Raw genomic sequence first — 21,245 nt, 5'->3', positions numbered from 1 at the left:
CCTAGTCAAAGTCAGATCTATTTTGGATTTCTACTGCTTTGTTAATTTCATTGGTCATTCGAGGTGCACTTGGATATCTTTGATGAAAAATCGACCGGAGTTGTTTTCCAATTTTCTTACCTTCCGTGCTGAAAAAATCAATTTGGGGTTTCTATCTGCACTTTTTGTAGTGTGATAATACACCAAAATATTTATCTTCTCTATTTTAACTGTTCAAACTCTGATGAGATTGTTCATTGGAAATTATATCCTTACCCCTCTCAACACAATAGCATAACTAAGAGAAAAAATAGTGTTAAGGCAAAATTAAGTAAATAAAAGTCTGCTCTCTAATAGCTCAAACTTTTAGTTGATATAGTAACACACTTCAACATGGTATCACCATATCAGAATCATTGCTACCTTTTGAAGAAAGGTTTCTCTAGCTATAACACTAGGGATCCTTTTTGTCTTAAAAGACCGAGGTTTTTCTCCTACACGGTAGTTGTACGCATTAAAAGACGATTTTGTTGGTGGTGTGAAAAAACTAACACTAGCAGAGGCTTCCTCAGGCAACAACAACCAGACCCAAATAAGTAGCTTCGTTAAAGGACGTCTCACGCACCGTCACGCGCCGCTGATAGCCCCTACTCGGGCGAGGGGTAAGTCCCACGTGTCAGCGAGTAGACCACTTGCCGGCGACCTTTTAAGTGAGATTTCACTCTGTGGTATTGCTGGCCTATTCCGAGCCTACCCATTCATATTCCAACAATTTCCGAGCACCAGAAGTAGGATTCCAGCATGTCAAATTCCTTTTCAGCGAGAGATTTGCTGTTTCTTTTACTTCTATGAAATTCAGGTATGAAAGGTGTTTCTTCAGATTCTTGAAAAAAAGTAGACTATTATTTGTTCAAACCATGGAGACACAAAGGCTGTAGATGATACTTCTCTTTCACACATTAGTGTTGTAAAACTAGATGGGCCGGTACGTATTTTGCTTGGTATCTTGTTTGTTTTTTATTAAAACGAGAAAATTGTTTGGTTATATTACTGGAGCACTTGTTATGAAATGACTTTTAAATACAATGCACCCTCTAATTTCTAAACAGTATTTATTGCTTGTCACTGATAAAAAGATTTGAAATTCAACTAAGTGCAAGTAATCTCGTAAAGCAAATGATGCCCAAGCAAAATGTACTAATAATGTAGTTCTCTAGATTCAAGGTGAGTTGACTATCACATATTCAAGCTGATTAATCTCTAGAATTCAAGGTCAGTTGACTATCATTGATTATTAGTGCGAATTAAGTGGGTTATGGTAGGAGATAGACTACTATCAAGACCTCCAAGCAAAGTGTACTAATGATGCAGTTCTTTTTTTAAAAATTTGTTGGAAAGGAAAGGGTCTATAATTTTCTAGCCAGTTTGAACCAAGAGTATGATCAGATTAGGGTTGATGTTCTTGGTAAATTCTACCTTCTCTTGAGAATACATACTCCTATATTCAACAGAAAGAGAGCCAACCTGATGTCATGGTTTATTCAAAACTAATCGAGAAATCTAGGTTAATTGTATCTCATGAGCAAGTAAGGACAATCACTTCTAATAAAGATCACTTGCAATGTGATTGTTGTGGAAAGCCAAAGTATACAAAGGAGACATGCTGGGAGCTACATCAAGAGGTCTGCCTAATATTGCAGATATGTTGAGACATCCAGGGAATCTACTAATGGAGAAACTGTCTTCAGATGAAATTTAGCATCTTCACCGACTCCTGACCAAACTTGACTATCCTTCTATGCAACATCCAATTATGTGCAATAAGGTATTCCCTTTAATGTTCACCTAATTCTTGGATTATTGATTATGGCGCGAATAGATACATTACAAGCTCTTTTAAGGGCTTTCAAAACAACTCCCAATGTCTCAAAAAGAAATTATGCTAGAATAACCAATGGCTCTCTAACTCCGGTCTCTAGAACATATCTGGAATCATATAATTGTCAAAAGTGAGTGACTGTTCATCGAAACTATTATAGTCATAATATGTTCTCCAAGTAGTTGAGTTTCCTCTTACCTGTTATGTGTTAGCTTTATCACCAAATATCTAAACTGTAAAATCAAATTCTTCTTTGATCATTATGTTTTTCAAGATTTTCAATCAGAGAAAGGGATTGCATTGTGACATTGTATTGATTGACAAGAGGTGAGATGGTGCCAACGCGAGTTTGGAGGTTTAGAGGCAGACCCTGGAGTCTAAAGGTTTCATGTTGAGCAGGACCAAGACTGAATACTTCGAGTGCAAGTTCAGTGGTGTGACTCGGGAAGCAGACGGGGACGTGAGGCTTGATTCACAAGTCATCCCTAGCAGAGAAAGTTTCAAGTACCTTAGGTCAGTTATATAAGGGAATGGGGAGATTGACGAGGATGTTACACATCGTATTGGGGCAGAGTGGATGAAATGGAGGCTCGCTTCCAGTGTTTTGTGTGATAAGAATGTGCCACCAAAACTTAAAGTTAAGTTCTACAAAGTGGTGGTCCGACCAACTATGTTGTATGGGGCTAAGTGTTGGCCATTCAAGAACTCTCATATTCAGAAGATGAAGGTAGCAGTAATGAGGATGTTGAGATGGATGTGTGGGCATACTAGGATAGATAAAACTAGGAATAAAGGCATTCATTACAAGGTGGGCGTGACCCCTATGTAAGACAAGATACGGGAAACGAGACTTAGATGGTTCGGGCATGTGAAGAGGAGAGGCACAAATGCACCAATAAGGAGGTGTGAGAGGTTGGCCTTGGAGGGCCTAAGGAGAGGTAGAGGTAGGCCGGAGAAGTATTGGGGAGAGGTGATTAGGCAAGATACGGCGATGCTCCAGCTTACCGAGCACATGACCCTTGATACAAAGGTTTGAAAATCGAGAATTAAGATAGAAGGTTAGGTAGCCGAGCGTTTCTTTGTTCATACCAGTAGTATTAGAGTACTACTTAGTGTTAGTCTTGTATTTTGTTATTCTTAGATTTCTATTATTATTATTGTTTCTTTCGCTTCGATTTTCTGATTGATTTGCTAGTGTTGTTGGATGTTGTTACTCCTTTCTTTTTATCTTTCCTGAGCCTAGGGTCTACCGGAAACAACCTCTCTACCTACTCAAGTTAGGGGTAAGGTCAGCGTACACACTACCCTCCCAAGACCCCACTCGTAGAATTACACTGGGTTTGTTGTTATTGTTGTTGAAAATGATTGTTGTGGTAGATTGCAAGATGGCTTATGCATATTTGATGGAATTGGAGACTCTGGTCAAACCTTTTTTTTTTTTAGGAAATAAGGATGTCAATCAAACAATAATAGAGCAGAATAGACGATTAGGGCACCCAATATTTTTGGTTTGAAGATGTTATATCTTAGTTTGTTTAATAGGACTGTGTTTGAATATTTGTTTTGTGATGCTTGTGGATATGATAACCATACTAGATATTGTTATCTTTCGAGTGATTATCAAAGTAAAACTCCTTTTACGACTACTGATAATATGCTATATTTACATTTTAATGTGTTTTTTTGGTGCTTAAAGGTTGAAATATGATAAATTGAGCTTAATGGTTGAAGTTTGTATGTAGGAAGCCAAAAGTGAAAAATAGAGATAATTTGAGTGAGAATGAAGCTAAAAGGCAATTTCTGAAGAAATAAAAAAAAATTGTGACCCCAGGCAGTGAAGTAATTGCCCATAGCACAGGAAAAGTACAGAAAAATTGTGACCCAAGCAGTGAAGTAACTTCCCATAAACCATTGTTTGACCAATATCCATAAAAACAAAGATAGAAAAGTAGAGAAAAACTCTTCGATTCATCTTTGTGGAATGGACTTGAGGTTCTTTCAAGCTCAATTTGCTTCAACAATGGTGTTCCTTGCCTTCTCAGGCCAAGAATGCGGCTGAAATAAGGGTTAGAAGCTTTTATATCACATCCCTGAGCCAAATGACTAAGTTGCCTCTCAAGATAAAATGCAGACGAATTTGTACTGGTGCTATAGCTATACTTCTCTACTTTTCTATCTTTATTTTTATGGATATTGGTCAAACAATGGTTTATGTGTTTTTTAGTACTAGTATCTACGAACGTGCGTTGCACGTTAATAATGGCACGTAATGATTTAAATAACATTTATATGAAGGAACAATAAAATTTAATTAATGAGAGAAATTTTATGTTTAATAATACAACAATCATCTAAATGTCGAAAAATATTATTACATTAGCATAATACATGAATTTAAAATAAAAGAACATCATCAAAACATACACAAATGATCAATTTTGTCATGTTAGTTAGATAATTATGTATTATAGTTTAAAAGTATTTAATGTGATGGTATCTTAACGAACATTTCTTTGTGGACAATTTTTTTCGTGTGTGTGTTTCCTCCTAATGCTTTGGGTTCTCTACCTTAACCAGAATTCTTGTTATCGATCTTGATATCCCTTTTGAAGGTGCAACATACAGTTGTTCGTGCAAGAAAACATATTGCGGTAAATATAGTCCAATATTTAGGATGTTTGTCCTTGTGCTTTATTTATTGTATTTGCAAAACATAAACATACTAAAAATTATTTTCACACAAATTTAAAAGGATATTCCTTAGTTTCGGAAGACGAAAGTTGAATTCAGGGATAAGAATATACTTAGAAGCACATTGACCAGTATCATAAGTTTTGCACGTTATTGTTAAAACTTCTACATACCATATGTGTGCTATTACATAAGCTATTCGGCGTATCTAAGTTTTTCAGTAGCATGATGGGCATATTTTTCTTCAAAATTAACCTATATACAATGGAAAATCAATTTTAACTTAGTCTATTATATATACGGTGACACTAACATACGTAAGAAATAATAAACTTGACAACAAACATGTATAGTAGAAGGCCATTTGATATTAAAGTATTTAAATATTCTTTTTGGTAGTAATTATTGGTATCATTTTCTGTTGAGTCAAAAGCTGAAAAATATTTATTTTTACTATAAAATTTTGCAATCAATCTTTTATTTAATTGATCAATATATTCATTTCTGTTGGCTAAGATATCTTTTTAATTCTATCGTGCGATTTGCACGAATTGCGTTTAAATCTAATGATAGAAATATTTCTCTTATTAAATGCACTACCATTACCATGGTGATTGATAACCAAGTGTTCAGGAAGAACCAAATCATCTTTTATTGGATGCTCTTCTTCGTGTCCGACACGAAGTAAGAAGACAATGAATACTGGATTTGTTCTTAATTTATATTTCTTGTCAGTTTAATCTTTTTCATTTGAGGCCAGAAGTATAACTTTGGTAAGATAGCTTTTACAGTCTCTGCTTTTGTCGATTTTGGAACTACTGGTAGTACTTGACAGAAATCACCTCTCAAACCATTAATTTTCCACCAAACGGTTCATTAATATCCAATATATCTCTAGAACTCCGGACAATTATTTCGATCGTTTGACACTTAGCCATAAGTGCTTCATCCCATATTATCAATTTTGCTTTCCTTATAAATTTAGCACCATTGTTCTGCTTTGATATAGTTGTGATGGTTATTTAAGTTGTTTGAAGAGGTATACCAAATCTAACGTGGGTGGCCTCACAATAAAATTGTTGATGGTATACCACTGGCTATTATTGCTAATAGTGTCATGCCTCTTAATATGATATTTTCAAGTAATGCATGACATTGAAATATTATTTCACTTTCGCCGGAGGCATCTACAAAGAATAATCACGTTATACCAAAGTCGACTCTTTATAATATATTCTTAAAAGCTTGTTCTTGATTAAGATTTAGTTTTGTCTGTGCTTCCTCAGACACTTGTACATCATTCTGATTCTTAATAATATACTATCCTTTTTACTTTGTGTTCTAACGCTCTTTTTATGGAATAAATTTATGTACCCTAAGATGTTTTTTAACTTGAATAAGAATTACTCATATGATGAATTTAAAAAATAATTGAATTGGATTCTCTTGTAAAATAATTAATTATTTGATTTTAACATAAAAAATAATTTATTTTATGTTGATTCAGATCTTAATATTAGTTCATTTCTTGTTTTGAATATTTCTTAATTATAATTTTATCCACCATAAATTTTATCCTCAAAGAGTAAAAGATTGATATGACATTTCACATTTAGATCGTTATATTTGTAGAATCATTAGTGGTATTGACTCTTACCAACCATTTTTTGCTTTCTCACACATAAATAAACATATATTAAAGTGGGGGTATCTTTTTCTCAATTTCAAATCTTTATGCAGTCAATTTAATATTACTATTATTTTTTCTGGTATTGGACATTATGGAGTGGTAATGCATTGCCAATACGGAGGATTCTTATGAAATTAATTTTATTAAACCTTCCTACATATTTTTAATAAGAATTTAATAGACAAAATTTTATTAAATAAAATTTTAAATATTAAAAATTAGCATAGAAGGTATTGTAGTCCAAAAAATAGGTTATTACAGTTATGTCCTTTCCCTATGTGTTCTTCCGCTTAATATTTTAGGGCTATTTTGGTATATTAATATTGTATTTATGCTTTTATAATAATATAGGCTCTCATTTTCTAAATGAATTTCGACAATATAATACATTCTCAAATTAAATTAGTAATAGGACATTATAATACATTTTCAAATTAAATTAGTAATATGAATTTTTAAGAAGTATATCCTAAAAATAATAGGATTATATGGCTCAAGATATTTACTTGTTCAATTTTATATGAATTAGACATCCCGAAAGTAATTATACTAATAGGATTCCTAAAGGTAATCATGTAGGATTCCTAACGTGTAGTATTATGTCCTAAAACTAATAGGATTATAACTCTAATATCTAGAATTCCAGCTATGTCCTTATATTATGAGTTATTCTGCTTAATATTATAAGGTTATTTTTGCAAACCGGCATTGTATTCATGCTTTTATAATAATATAGATTAGTATGAGTAGCTAAACCTTTCTTCTAGGGTTTTGATGGAATCAATTATAGGGTGAATTATTGACCATGCTTACTTATAATTAAGTCGTTTTTATAATCTATTTGTTCAACTACGTTTTGCTTGTTTTTGATTGAATGACCATCAATTAACTGTGTCTATTTATCATGTGTTACTTGAAAAGAATACTTGATTAGGTGGTTGTTGAACAGCGTCACTTCTGAGTAAGTTAAGAGATTAATTACTTGAATTTAAAAGCGGGATTAGAGATAACGAAACTTTGGCACGATCTTTGTGAGTCGCTTGAATTGCTATCTAGTTATGATCAAGGAAATGTCTACTTTAAACTCTAGATGTTTGGTCCTCTACCTTCTAGAAATCTATTATAGGTATGCACCGTGAAGGTTGGCCCTAATGGGTTGATTGATAAGCTAAAGGCACGTCCCCGAGCGTTATATACAGATATTTGGACTTGACTATGGTGATACTTTTTCTCACGTAGCTAAGTTGCTTAGTTCAGTCTTCTAGCCTGTTTGGCCAAGCTTTTAAAATCAACTTATTTTGAGAAGTGTTTTTTTTCTAAAAGCGCTTTTTAAAAAATACTTTTGGTGAAAAGTAGTTTGTGCTTGACTAATCAATTTGAAAAACATTTATGAGCAGCAATTAGTGTTTAGCCAAGCTTTTAGAAACTGCTTCTAAGTATACTTTTCTCAAAAACGCTTTTCAAAAAAGTGTTTTTAAGGAGAAGCTACTTTTTTCTGCTTCTCAAAAATTGCTTCTACTTCTACAAAAAAACACTTTTTTTTCTTCCTAGATGTTTGGCCAAACACCTCAACTTTGAAAAAAAAAGTACTTTTTAAAAAAAAGTGCTTTTGGCCTTGGAGAAGCTTGGCCTAACGGGCTATTAATCTATTGTTGTGGTTCGTCATTGGCCTATTTACCAACCAGACATTAACAATGCATTTCCTCGTGGGATTTTGATGATGAAGTACATACGAGCAACCACCTAAGTTTAGTTGCATAGGGAGAGTCCAGTAATATAGTATGCAAGCTAGGACGATCACTTTATGGCTTAAAGCAGTCACGGAGCATAATTTGGAAAATCTTGCACTCGTTTAGGAATTTGGCATGACTTGCAATGAAGCTAATCAATCTGTTTTTATCGTCCCTTTGCTCCAGAATTTTGCATATGTTTGGCGGTCTATGCTGATAATATAGCAATCACATATAGTGATGAGGAGGGAATTACCAAGTTTACGAATTATTTATTTCAACACTTTCATACATAGGATCTTTGTCGGATGAGGTACTTTTTAGGTACTGAAGCTGCTCAATCCAGATCAAGTTCGCGGATGAAGTAAGCCATTGATATTCTAAAGGAGAGAAGATTGACAAACGATAGGCCTATTGATACTCAGATGGATATGAATGTTACAACTTACACTAGCACACGGGGAGCCTCTTAGTGATACTAGAAGATATAGGAGGTTAGTTGGCAAGTTATTACCTCAGTGACTCGACCTAATATTGCTTTTTAGATGACGGTTGTCAGTCAATTCTTAGATTCTCCTTGTGACGGTCATTGGAATGCGACATTCGTACAACACACCCAGTATACTGCCATATGTGTGGTCTAGAGAAGCTAGTGTGTACGCAGATCTAACTCTTACCTTGTGCGTGTTGAGGGGTTGTTTCCAATAGACCCTCGACTTAGGCAACCATAGTCACAACAGTACAGCAAATTAAAATATAAAAATAGTCAAAAGTCATAGGAAAAGAAATAGTAGAAACAACGAGATAGTGTTGATTGACTTAATTATTAGGAAAGATTTGATTCTGATTGAGAATTGATATTATTCTGATTGATTGTAATTGATTGTAAATTAATTGTAATTTATTTTCCTTCCTAAAATAGTCATAGGATTTAGTGTATAAATACACTTGCTTAGGGATGTAAGAAATACACAGAAACACAAGAAATCTTTCTTCTTCTCAAAAATCTACATGGTATCAGGACCATTGCTGCCTTTTTGAGGTGAGTTATCACCCTCGCAACATTAGGGTTCCGTTTTTATCAAAGAGGTCGAGTTTTCTCTCTCTTGGTGGCTGTCCGCAACACAAACCCCTTCTGGTTCCGTCGGGACATATTTGGTTTCCCGCGAGGCAAATTATTTTTGAGTAATTTTCTTTAGATTTCCTTCTGATTGGGCAGAAAAGATGGAGACATTCAAGGAGACGGTTTCTGGCAAAATCTTGTCTTCGGATGAAATTTAACTTTTTCGGCGCCTCCTAGCCAAACTTGACTCCGCTAATGTTGCCACATCCAATTATGTGCAATCAGGTACTGCCTTTGCCGCTCACCTTAATTATTGGATTGTTGATTCTGGTGCAAATAGACACATGACAGGCAAGAAAAGGCATTAAAAACTATTCTCCGTGTCTCAAAGGAGATAATGTTAAAATAGCCAATGGCTCTTTAACACCTATCTCTGGAACAAGTTCTGTCGTTTGTACTCCTAATATTAAACTATCATCCGTGCTTTATGTCCCTGAGTTCTCTGTCAATCTTTTATCTGTTAGTGCCATCACCAAAGCTCTAAACTGTAAAATCGAGTTCTTTCCCGATCATTGTATTTTTCAGGATCTACAAACAGGGAAAATGATTGGCAGTGGTAGATTGCATGATGACTTATATATACTAGATGGAATTCAAAACTCTGGTCAAGCCTTTTTTGGGGAAATGTCAACCAAGAAATAATACAGCGGCATAGACGGTTAGGACACCCATTATTCTTTGTTTTGAAGAGGTTATATCCCGATTTGTTTTCAAAGACTCAATTTGAATCTTTGTTCTGTGATGCGTGTGAATATGTCAAGCATACTAGAAACTCTTATCCTGTGAGTGAAAATACAAGCACAACTCCGTTTATGACTATTCATTCTGATGTATGGGGTCCTGCACAAACTGTTTCTTTGTCTAGTAGTCGATGGTTTGTTACTTTCATTGATTATTGCACTAGGATGACTTGGGTATATTTGTTGAAAGCCAAAAGTGAAGTATCTCTTGTTTTCAGTCATTTCATAAGATGATTTGTACTCAGCTTGATGCCAAAACAAAATTCTTGAGAAATGACAATGACAACGAATACATGGATAAAAGATTTGGTGCTTATTTAGAGTCCAAATGGATATTCCATCAGACTAGTTATCCTTACACTAGTGCACAAAATGGGGTCGATCAAAGAAAAAATAGGCATTTGTTAGAAGTAGCACGATCTCTTATGTTCACCATGAATCTACCGAAACCTTATTTGGGGGAAACTATTTTAGTGGCTGCCTATCTTATCAACAAAATGCCACTTAAAACCCTCAATTTTCAAAGTCCTCTGGAAGCTTTAAGGGGTAAGAATGAATATATTGTTCCTCCAAAGGTGTTTGGGTATGTTTACTTTGTCCACACTAGAAATTCTGGGAAGCTTGATCCTAGAGCTATAAAGTGTTTTCATTGGGTATTCTCCGACACAGAATGGTTACAAATGTTATCATCCTCCCTCTAGGATATCTTTTGTTAGCATGAATGTTACTTTTCGAGAATCCGAACCCTATTTCAGTATTACCTCATCACCTCTTCAGGGGGAGAACAGTAAGGAGGAAGAGGTAATTCTACCTAGTTCCATTACTAGACCTCTTGATGGCATTGTTACAGGGGAAAGTAAAATTGGAGAAAGAATTCAGGGGGAGACTATTAGGCGTTTGGATAGGCTTGATTTGAAAACTTACTCAAGGAAAAACAGAGCAGAAAAAGCCATCATGCAATCTACCGAAGCTGAACCTTCTTATACTGGTGAGTTATCTATATTTTCAAATGAGTTAGATGGACCTATTGCTCACAGAAAAGTAGTCAGATCTTACACCACCAAACATCCTTTATCTAATTTTGTCTCCTATAATTCTTTGTCTCCCTCCTATAGAGCCTTTGCCTTGTCTATTTCTTCTGTGTCTATTCCCCAGAATTGGAGGAAAGCTTTTGCAGATCCTAAATGGAAGCAAGCTATGATTGAAGAAATGAAGGCCATGTCAAAAAATAAGACTTGGGAACTTGTCACTTCACCACCAGACATAAAGTTGGTTGGCTGCAAATGGGTTTTCACCGTGAAGCATAAAGTTGATGGCTCGATTGAAAGATTCAAAGAAAGATTGGTGGCTAAGGGATTCACTCAGACTTGGTGTGGATTATCAAGAGACATTTGCCCATGTTGCTAAGATGAACACTATTAGAATTCTTTTGTCTTGTGCAGCTAATCTTGATTGGGACTTGCAACAATTTGGTTTGAAGAATGCATTTCTTCATGGAGACTTAGATGAAGAGGTGTATATGGAGATTCCTCCTGGATTTGATACTGCACAAAGTCAAGGAAAGGTATGCAGATTGAAGAAAGCCTTGTACGAACTAAAGCAATCCCCCGGAGCTTGGTTTGACAGATTCTGCAAAGCAATGATCTCCTTTAGTTACCAACAAAGCAATGTTGATCACACCCTCTTCATAAGACATCATGCGGGTAAACTCACTCTTCTCATAGTTTATGTTGATGACATAGTAATGACAGGAGATGACAAATAGGAGATGGCCCGATTGAAGAAGTTGTTGGCACATAAATTTGAGATCAAGGATCTATAAAAATTGCAGTACTTCTTGGGAATTGAGGTTGTTAGATCAAAAAGAGGAATATTTATTTTCTGGGAATTAAGTATGTTCTGGATCTCTTAAAAGAAACTGGTACGACAGGTTGCAGACCCGCAGAATCGCCCTTTGAAAGCAATCACAAGTTACAACGCGAAGTTGGAGAGTCAGTTGATAAGGAGAGATATCAAAGGTTGGTTGGAAGACTCATGTATCTCTCCCAAGACCAGAAATAGCCTATTCAGTTAGCCTAGTGAGTCAGTTCATGCATGATCCCTGAGATCCTCATATGCAAGTTGTCTTTCACATTTTGCAGTATCTAAAGTCTGCTCCAGGAAAAGGTCTACTTTTCTCCAAACATGATCACCTCAAAATAGAAGCCTTTAGAGACGCGGATTGGGCTGGATCTCTGGATAACAGAAGGTCTACATCCTGCTACTGTACGCTCGCATGAGGAAACTTAGTTACTTGGAGAAGCAAGAAGCAAAGTGTAGTTGCTAGAGCAAGTGCGGAGGCAGATATAGAGCTATGGCCCAGGGAGTTTGCAAACTGCTTTGGCTATAAAAGCTACCAGAAGAATTGAGATTATCGGGAAAAGGAAAACTTTCCTTGTACTGTGACAATAAGGCTGCCATCAGTATAGCTCATAATCCAGTACAACATGACCGAACAAAACATGTGGAAAGTGATCGACACGTCATCAAAGAAAAAATTACAACGAGTGTCTTGGGTTTGTTTCATGTGCCATCGGAATAACAATTAGCTGATGTGTTTACCAAGGGTCTCAACAAACGGACTTTTCATACACTGGTTTACAAGTTGTGCATGTGCGACATCTTTGCACCAACTTGAGGGGGAGTGTTGATTGACTTAATTATTAGGAAAGATTTGATTTTATTTTGATCGATTGTAATTGACTGCAAATTGATTGTAATTTATTTTCCTTCCTAAAATAGTCATAGGCGTGTATAAATATCTTTGCTTAGGGATATAAGAAATACACAGAAATACAAAAAGCCTTTTCTTCGTCCCAAAAATCTACAGATAGTAACTAATTGAAACAGCAGCAACATCAGATAATACTAAGAATCCAAGAAAAAGAAAAACTAGAGTAATACTACAACTACCGAAATGGAAGGGAAGTATGCTCTACTACTACTAACCTTCTACCTAATTCTCGACCTCCACAAGCTCTTATCAAGTGTCATGTCCTCAGTAAGTTGAAGATGAACCATGTTCTGCCTAATCACCTCTTCCCAATACTTCTTCGGCCTACCTCTACCTCTCATTGGGCCCTCCAAGGCCAACCTCTCATACCTCCTTACGGCGGCATTTGTGCCTCTCCTCTTCACATGCCCGAACTATCTAAGTCTCGCTTCCCACATCTTGTCCTCCACAGGGCCCACGTGCACCTTGCACCAAATATCTTAATCCCTAAATTTATCTATCCTGGTATGCCTGTACATCCATCTCAACATCCTAATTTCTGCTACCTTCCGCTTCTGGACATGAGAGTTCTTGACTGGCCGAACACTCCGTCCCATACAGCATAATCAGTCTAACCACTACTCTGCATAACTTACCTTTTAAGTCTTGGTGTCACATTCTTATCACACAAGACATCGTAAGAAAGCTTTCATTTAATCCATTATTCCCCAATACAGCGTATGACATCCTCGTCAAACTCTTCGTTACTTTGGATTACTGACCCAAGATACTTGAAACTTTCCCTCTTAGGGATGACTTGTGTATCAAGACTCATTTCTACTTCATCTTCATGAGTTGCGTCACTAAACTAGCACTCCATGTATTCGGTTTTAGTCTTGCTCAGCTTGAAACCTTTAGATTCCAGAGTTTGTCTCCAAACATCCAGCCTAGCGTTAACTCCGTCTCGCGTTTCATCAATCAACACTATGTCATCTGCAAAAAACATGCACCATCGCACCTTCTCCTGAATATGTCATGTCAATACATCCATCGCCAAGGCGAATAAGAACGGGCTAAGAACTGATTCCTAGTGCAACCCCATCATGACTGAAAAGTGTCCTGAGTCTCCTCTGACTGCTCTTACCCGGGTCATAGCTCCATCATACATATCCTTAATCGTCCTAATATATGCGATAAGAACACCTATAGCCTCTAAATACCTCCATAGAACTTTCTTTGGGGCTTTGTGCTTTCTCCAGATCAATGAGTACCATATGCAAATCGCTCTTCCTCTCCCTATACTGTTCCACCAGCCTCCTTATAAGATGAATGGCTTATGTGGTCGATTGCCCCGGCATAAAATTGTGACAATTCACTTTTATTAATATATAAAATTTTCTCCAGGGAAAGGACTACTATACGAGGATCGAGGACATGAACAGAAAGTTGGACACACAGATGTGGATTGGGGAGGGTCATGTAGAAACTTTAGTGTCTTAGGGAAGTAAAAAATATATATATTTGCAAGATTGGAAGGAGAAGTTGAATACTGGGCTATGGCAGTGGCAACTAGTGAGCTCTCATGAATCAAGCAACTATTGAAATAACTCAAATTTGGAGAGATTAGTCAAATGGAACTTGATAACCATGTTGTCTTCACATTGCATCGAACCAAGTGCTTTATGAGAGGACCAAGCATATGGAAATTAATTGACAATTCAATTGACAAATCATTAGCGAAAAGATACTCCCGGGAGACATATCCACAGAAATAATGAAGTAAAATGAACCCTCAGGGGTTGGCCTGGTGGCAATTGACTTGAGCCTTGGGGTTTGCTCCCTTTCAAGGTCTCAAGTTCGAAACCCACTGGGTGCAAACAATTTCTGAGGGCCATCGGACTGGGTAAAACCTGAATTAACCGTGGTGCACTTGCGGGAAACTCCTTGCCGAGGGCCTGTGCACCCCCGGGATTAGTCGGGGCTCAAAGAGACTCGGACACCCGGTGCAAAATCAAAAATAATGAAGTAAAATGATCAGCTTGTAGAAATATCCACCAAGTCCTTCACCAATCCTAGAACAAACTATATATATAGCATGCTTGATACGTGCGAGTTGTATGTGTTATATAGTAGTAACATATATTGTCCCACATCAGAAAATAGCTATGTAGTATTATGTAACATTGTATATAAATAGGGGTATTGTAAAAACACTTAATTAATCAATAATACAATTTTCCTGTGTCATTATTTCTCACATGGTATTAGAGGAGGTAAGAAAACATCCGGGAAAGAAAACTCAGCCAAGCAATCGTCGTGCTTCAATTTCCGGCGACCTTTAAGGGTTGTTTTGCATTATCTCCCTTTTCTTCACTTGTGCAAAATCCAATACTACCACACGGTTCCCTTATCACAGGCAACAAAACCCAGTTGGTTTCTCCGGCAAAGACCCCTTCACGCACTCCCACGTGTCGGTAAGATTCTCGACTTCGGCAGCGCGTCTGACACACGCACTAGCGCGTGAAGCACATTCCGACCAGATTTTGACAAAAGTTCGTGGGGTGATTCCGCATACTATTTCTTATAGATTCTGAGAACTTTGGAATTTTTCGGCGAGCAACAGTCATTCCAAGTTGATGCCCTTGTTTCATCCATTCTAGACATGTCATTTAGTTTGGTAAAAGACTCACACTTTATACACTAATGACATATCTCGTTTCTAAGATATGATATTGTAGATGACAAATTTGAAGAAACAGGAATTGGATATGTCTACTTACTTGGAACAAGTACAGGCAGTCATGGAAGAATTGAGAAGTTGATGCCAGTTTTTACTAGTGTTGAAAAGCAACAAGAGCAACGACAGAAGATGTTTGTAGCTCTTACACTCACGGGACTTCATAATCAGTGTTGTCAAAGGCTCATTTAAGGTGCGCTTAAGTCCTGAAGCTCAGAAAAGCTCAAGGAGGGCGCTTCGCCTCGCTTTAGTTGCGCTTCAGTGTAAGACAAGGTACTAAGGCGTGCGCCTCATTGCCCATGAGTTCTCTCTTGAATCAAGCAGCACTAAAAAACAACTATAATCAGAAATAAGTGTATTAGTTGCTAAGGGAAACATTATAAATGAATTTGTTACTTTGTTCTTGAAATACATATAGATTTTTATTTATTTCCTTCATTGCGCGTTTTTTAACTAAAGCTCACACTTTAAGTGCGCTTTGCGTTTAAAGCCCAAATAGACCTAGAGCGCTTTTTAGAGCTTTTCGCCTTTGACAACACTGTTCATAATGGCCTTGATTGAGTACGCGATCAGATTTGGCTAGTCCAACTGTCCCTACAATTGATGAATTATTCTCTCGAGTATTTCGCCTTGCTGCAGCGCCCAGTCACACAGTGATCTCATCATAGACAACTGACTCCTCTGTTCTCATATCCAGTGGAAAATTGGGCATCTCAAACTATAGAGAGTAGACAAAAAGGAGGTCGTTTTGGAAAATTAGGCATCTCAAACTATGAAGAGTTTCTGACTTTTGATAGGTTTGAGACATTAGAAATGTATGTTCTTTTGTTAAAGCTTGAGCCTTTATCATGCATATTGATTCACGGGCTCTTGTCGGTGCATTCATATAAATGCTAGATTTGTGCATATTAATGTATATATGCTACTTAGGTGCATTCGATACATGCATTGGACTTGATTAGATAAGATAGCATGTACTCTATCACATGTTAAATTGTGCATACTATGTATGCTTTATCTGTGCATTGATTATAGGTGGTACATGTAAGACATGTAGTTAGGTGCAAAATATTATTATTATTATCGTCGTTGTTGTTGTTGTGCTTTATCTGTGCATTGATTATTATTATTAGTAGTAGTAGTAGTAGTAGTAGTATTATTATTGTTATTGCACAAGTTTTGAGTATTTTCTATATTGACTCTCGCCACTACCTTGTTGGAGGCAGTCGACGATACTTACTGAGTACTCCCAATACTCACCCTACACATCTGCAACGTGTGTGTAGATACGGATTCGAGCTTCAGCCGAGTTCATGATTGAGCATTGGATGGCGATTCTTGTTCCAACAGTGAGTCAGCTATTTAGTTCAATGGTGACTTGGAGTGTCTTTCTTTATCTCTAGTTATTTCTGTTATTCAGACTGTGTTTGTATAAGGTAATCTTAAAAGCTCACGACTTGTACTACCTAATCTTGGTTTGTAAAGTTTGCTTCCATGTTGTAATCAATATTTAGAGATTGTTATTCTATTCATGTCTTATATTTAGCAATAAATCCACCAACAAAAAACGGTACCAGTTCGTGATTACAAAAATATTGGGGGAAAGAGCAAAATCCAATTACGTCGTTATACCAAAACTACATGATGTACCTAACTTTTTTGAGATTGTCTACCAACCTTGAACCCCTGACCTAGTAGTTTGGAGAGAACTCCCCAACCACTATGAACAAGGATGGCCGGTTACAGGATGTACCTAATATATGCAGACATGCAGCATCTTGTCCAATAGAAAAGGAAAAAAAATTCTCTGCGCCCAATTATGGCAGAACACAAGTCCAGCCTAGAGATATACATATATGAGTTCACTATTATCCAAAAAAAAAAGAATACACATATAAGTTAATGTGTTGTATAAGAGCAAGGAAAATGTAGAAAGAAAAATGATGAGATAAAACTTTCCAAAAGCCTACTTACACATTCTGAATCCCCACTTTGGTGGAGCAGGTAGTCGTATCGACCACCTACTGCAAGCAATGTTCCTTCCATTAGTGATCCAAGATGGTCATCCTTTCTTAAATATATCTACACAGATAAAACATTGAAATGAGTAAATGAAACTGTGAGAAAGCACTGGAAAATATTATTGATATATTAACAATGATACAATGAGTGCTACATTTTATACATCTACTCCTACTACATATGGGATTAGGACTAATTACACATATACATATACTAATACTCCCCCTCAAGCCGGTGCATACAAATTATATGTACCGAGCTTGTTACATATGTAACTAATACGACGATCAGTAAGGGACTTGGCAAAAATATCTGCAAGCTGATCATTCGACTTCACAAACTTTGTAGCAATATCTCTTGAGAGAATCTTTTCACTGACGAAGTGGCAGTCAATCTCAATGTGTTTAGTTCTTTCATGGAATACCGAATTTGATGCAATATGAAGGACAGCTTGATTATCACACACAAGTTCCATCTGGCTGATTTCATTAAATTTCAACTCCTTGAGCAACTGTTTGATCCAAACTAGCTCACATGTTGCCATAGTCATTGCTCGATATTCTGCTTTTGCACTAGACCGAGCAACCACATTCTGTTTCTTGCTCTTCCAAGACACCAAATTACCTCCTACTAAAACACAATATCCAGACATAGAACGTCTACCAGAAGGTGATCCTGCCCAATCGGCATCTGAGTATCCAATGATCTGCTCATGGCTTCGATCCTCAAACAACAACCCTTTTGCCTAGAGCTAACTTTACATACCGAAGAATGCTGACAACTGCATCCCAATGACTATCACAGGGAGAATCAATAAACTTACTTACAACACTTACAGATGTCAGGTCTAGTCATTGTGAGGTAATTTAATCTACCAACCAGCCGCCTATATCTTACAGGATCACTAAGCGGCTCTCCCTGTCCTGGCAGAAGTTCAGAATTCGAATCCATCGGAGTGTCAACAGGTCTACAGTCTATCATTCATGTCTACTTTAGAATGTCTAAGGCATACATCCGTTGTGAGATCACAATACCTGAGCAAAACTGAGCTACCTCAATACCCAGAAATTATTTTAATCTGCCCAGATCCTTAGTCTGAAAGCGTTGAAAGAGATGTTGCCTCAACTTAGTAATATCAACCTGATCATTGCCGTTAATAATAATATCGTCAACATAAACCACCAGATAAATACAGAGATTTGAAGCAGAATACCTATAAAACACAGAGTAATCAGCTTCACTGCGAGTCATGCCAAAACCCTGGATAACTTTAGTGAACTTACCAAACCAGACTTGAGGAGACTGCTTTAGACCATAAAGTGACTGGCGCAAGCGACATACAAGGTCACTAGACTCCCCTTTAGCAACAAAACAAGGTGGTTGCTCCATATAAACTTCATCCTCAAGATCACCATGAAGAAAAGCATTCTTAAAGTCCAAGAGATAGAGAGGCCAATGGCGAACAGCAGCCATGGATAGAAATAGGCGAACTGGTGCAATTTTAGCCATGGGAGAGAAAGTATCACTATAATCGAGCCCAAATATCTAAGTATATCCTTTGGCAACAAGACAGGACTTAAGTCGATCAACCTAGCCATCCGAACCAACTTTGACTGCATAAACCCAACGACCGTTAATAGTAGATTTGCCTGAAGGAAGAGGAACATGTTCCCAAGTACCACTCGTATGTAAAGCAGACTTCTCGTCAATCATAGCTTGTCGCCATTTTGGATGAGACAGTGCTTCACCTATTTACTTAGGGATGAAAACAGAGGACAAAGAAGATACAAAAGCATAATGCAGTAATGACAGACGATGATAACTTAAACCGACATAATGAAGATTAGGATTAATTGTGGACCGTATACATTTTCGAAGTGCAATCGATAGACGAAGAAGAGACAAGTAAGTAGTAGGAGCAAGTGCAGGACGTGAATCAGCTGGGCTTGATGCTGGACGCAGACGATGATCATAAGTCAAGAGTAGTGTTCTTGTGGCTGAGACTCAATGAGAAGTGTGCGAGTAGTCTCAATGAGATGTCTATTCTTTCTCTCTGCAACCCCATTTTGCTGAGGGGTATAAGGACAAAATGTCTGATGAATAATTCCTTGAGAAGTCAAAAACTGCTGAAACTGATAGGATAAATATTGTAAGGCATTATCACTGCGAAAACTGAGAATAGAAACACCAAACTGATTTTTGATTTCAACACAAAAACTTTGGAATATAGAAAACAACGCAGAACGATCTTTCATTAAGAAAAGCCAAGTACATCTAGAATAATCATCAATGAAACTAATAAAATAACGAAATATCAAGGTTGAACTGACTCTACTAGGACTCCATATATCAAAATGAACTAAAGAGAAAATAGACTCTGCATGACTTTCAACACTACGCGGAAAGGTGGCTCGAGTATGTTTCCCAAGCTGACACGACTCACAATCTAATGTAAACAAACTAGACAAACTAGGCACCATCTTCTGAAGCTTAGATAAACTAAGATGTCCTAAACGTCTGTGAATTAGGTCGGGAGGATCTATAACTGGACAGGTTGTGGATGGATTGAGTGAGTCAAGGTAGTAAAGGCTTTGTGATTCACGCCATGTGTCAATTGTCTGTCCCGTACTGCGGTCCTGCATAATAAAAGAATCATCATAAAATATATACCACAATGGAGGGCACGAGTCAAACGACTAACAAATGCAAGATTAAAAGGACAACCATGGACATAAAGAATGGAATCTAGAGTGACAGAAGATAGGGGATTAGCTTGTCCAACTCCTATTGCTTTAGTTTGGAACCCATTGTCTAAAGTAACATTGGGAAAAGATTGTGAATACACAATATTCGACAAAGGTGATTTATTACCATAGATATGATCAGAAGCGCTTGAGTCCATGACCTACGGTCCTAGACTACCAGACTGGGAAACACAGGCAAAAGAATTACCAGCAATCGAAGTATCAGTCCGAACAACCGAGGCTACTTGTGGAGATGTGTGCTTACTTGCTCGATAATGAAGGAACTCATTATATTCCCCTTCAGATAAAGAAAATCTCTGGTTACCAGTAGTCTCGGTCTGAGCAACATAAGCATTTTTGGGTGGTCGACCATGTAAAGAAAAACACACTTCACGAGTGTGTCCAAGTTTATTACAATAAGAACACTTGGGCGGAGATCTTCCAAAACGACTTCCTCGCTAATTCACCACAGCATCAGATGTCCGATTTACCATTGTCTGAGATGCGAGAACAGAGGAGTCAACTGTCTGCGATGAGATCATAGTGTGACTGGGTGCTGCAACAAGGCGAAGTAATCAAGAGAATAATTCATCAACTGTAAGGACAGTCGGACTAGCCAAAATCTGTTCGTGTACTGAATCATGGCAGTAAGAAGTCCAACGAGTGTGAGAACTAGAAACATTTTGTCGCTGCTCTTGTTGCTTTTCAACACTAGCAGTAACTGACATCAACTTCTCAAATTCCTCCATGACTGCCTATACTTGTCCCAAGTAGACATATTTAATTCCTATTTCTTTAAATTTGTCATTCGCTATATCACATCATAGAAACGAGATATATCGTTAGTGTCTAAAGTCCGAGCTTTTTTCCAAACTGAATAACATGTTTGGGATGGATGAAACAAAGGCATTAACTTAGAATCAATAGATCGCCACAAGAGACTACAAAACTGAGCATAATTCTTCTCCTACTATGCTTTGGTTTTAACATCCCCATCGCTAGTCGTTTTGGTTAAATGATCTTGAACACCTTGACTCTTGCACCACAACTCAACTGATAAAGCCCAAACTAAGTATTTTAAACTTCCTATTAAGGGTTCTGAAGTAATCACAAGACTCGAATTTCCAAATCCTATATTTTTGGGACCAAAAGCAACAA

General features: G+C 37.1%; 1 protein-coding gene across 17 annotated transcripts in view; it reads right to left on the bottom strand.

Annotated features, from left to right (window-relative positions):
• Positions 1–21,245, bottom strand: part of LOC104105109 (eIF-2-alpha kinase GCN2) — a 78,221-nt gene that overhangs the window by 11,090 nt on the left and 45,886 nt on the right. For all 17 annotated transcript variants that reach the window (XR_011410818.1, XR_011410819.1, XR_011410817.1 and 14 more), the window contains one exon: positions 17,296–17,403. Coding sequence is in view for 12 of the 17 variants with exons in the window: in XM_070184382.1 (XP_070040483.1) it covers positions 17,296–17,403 (108 nt within the window). In the remaining 5 variants the exon portion in view is untranslated. The remainder of the gene's footprint in view (positions 1–17,295; positions 17,404–21,245) is intronic.

Source organism: Nicotiana tomentosiformis, chromosome 9, assembly GCF_000390325.3.
Source record: "Nicotiana tomentosiformis chromosome 9, ASM39032v3, whole genome shotgun sequence".
In the NCBI taxonomy this organism is placed as follows: domain Eukaryota; kingdom Viridiplantae; phylum Streptophyta; class Magnoliopsida; order Solanales; family Solanaceae; genus Nicotiana; species Nicotiana tomentosiformis.
The sequence above is the reverse complement of the archived record's forward strand: the minus strand, read 5'-3'. Positions and strand labels throughout refer to the sequence as shown.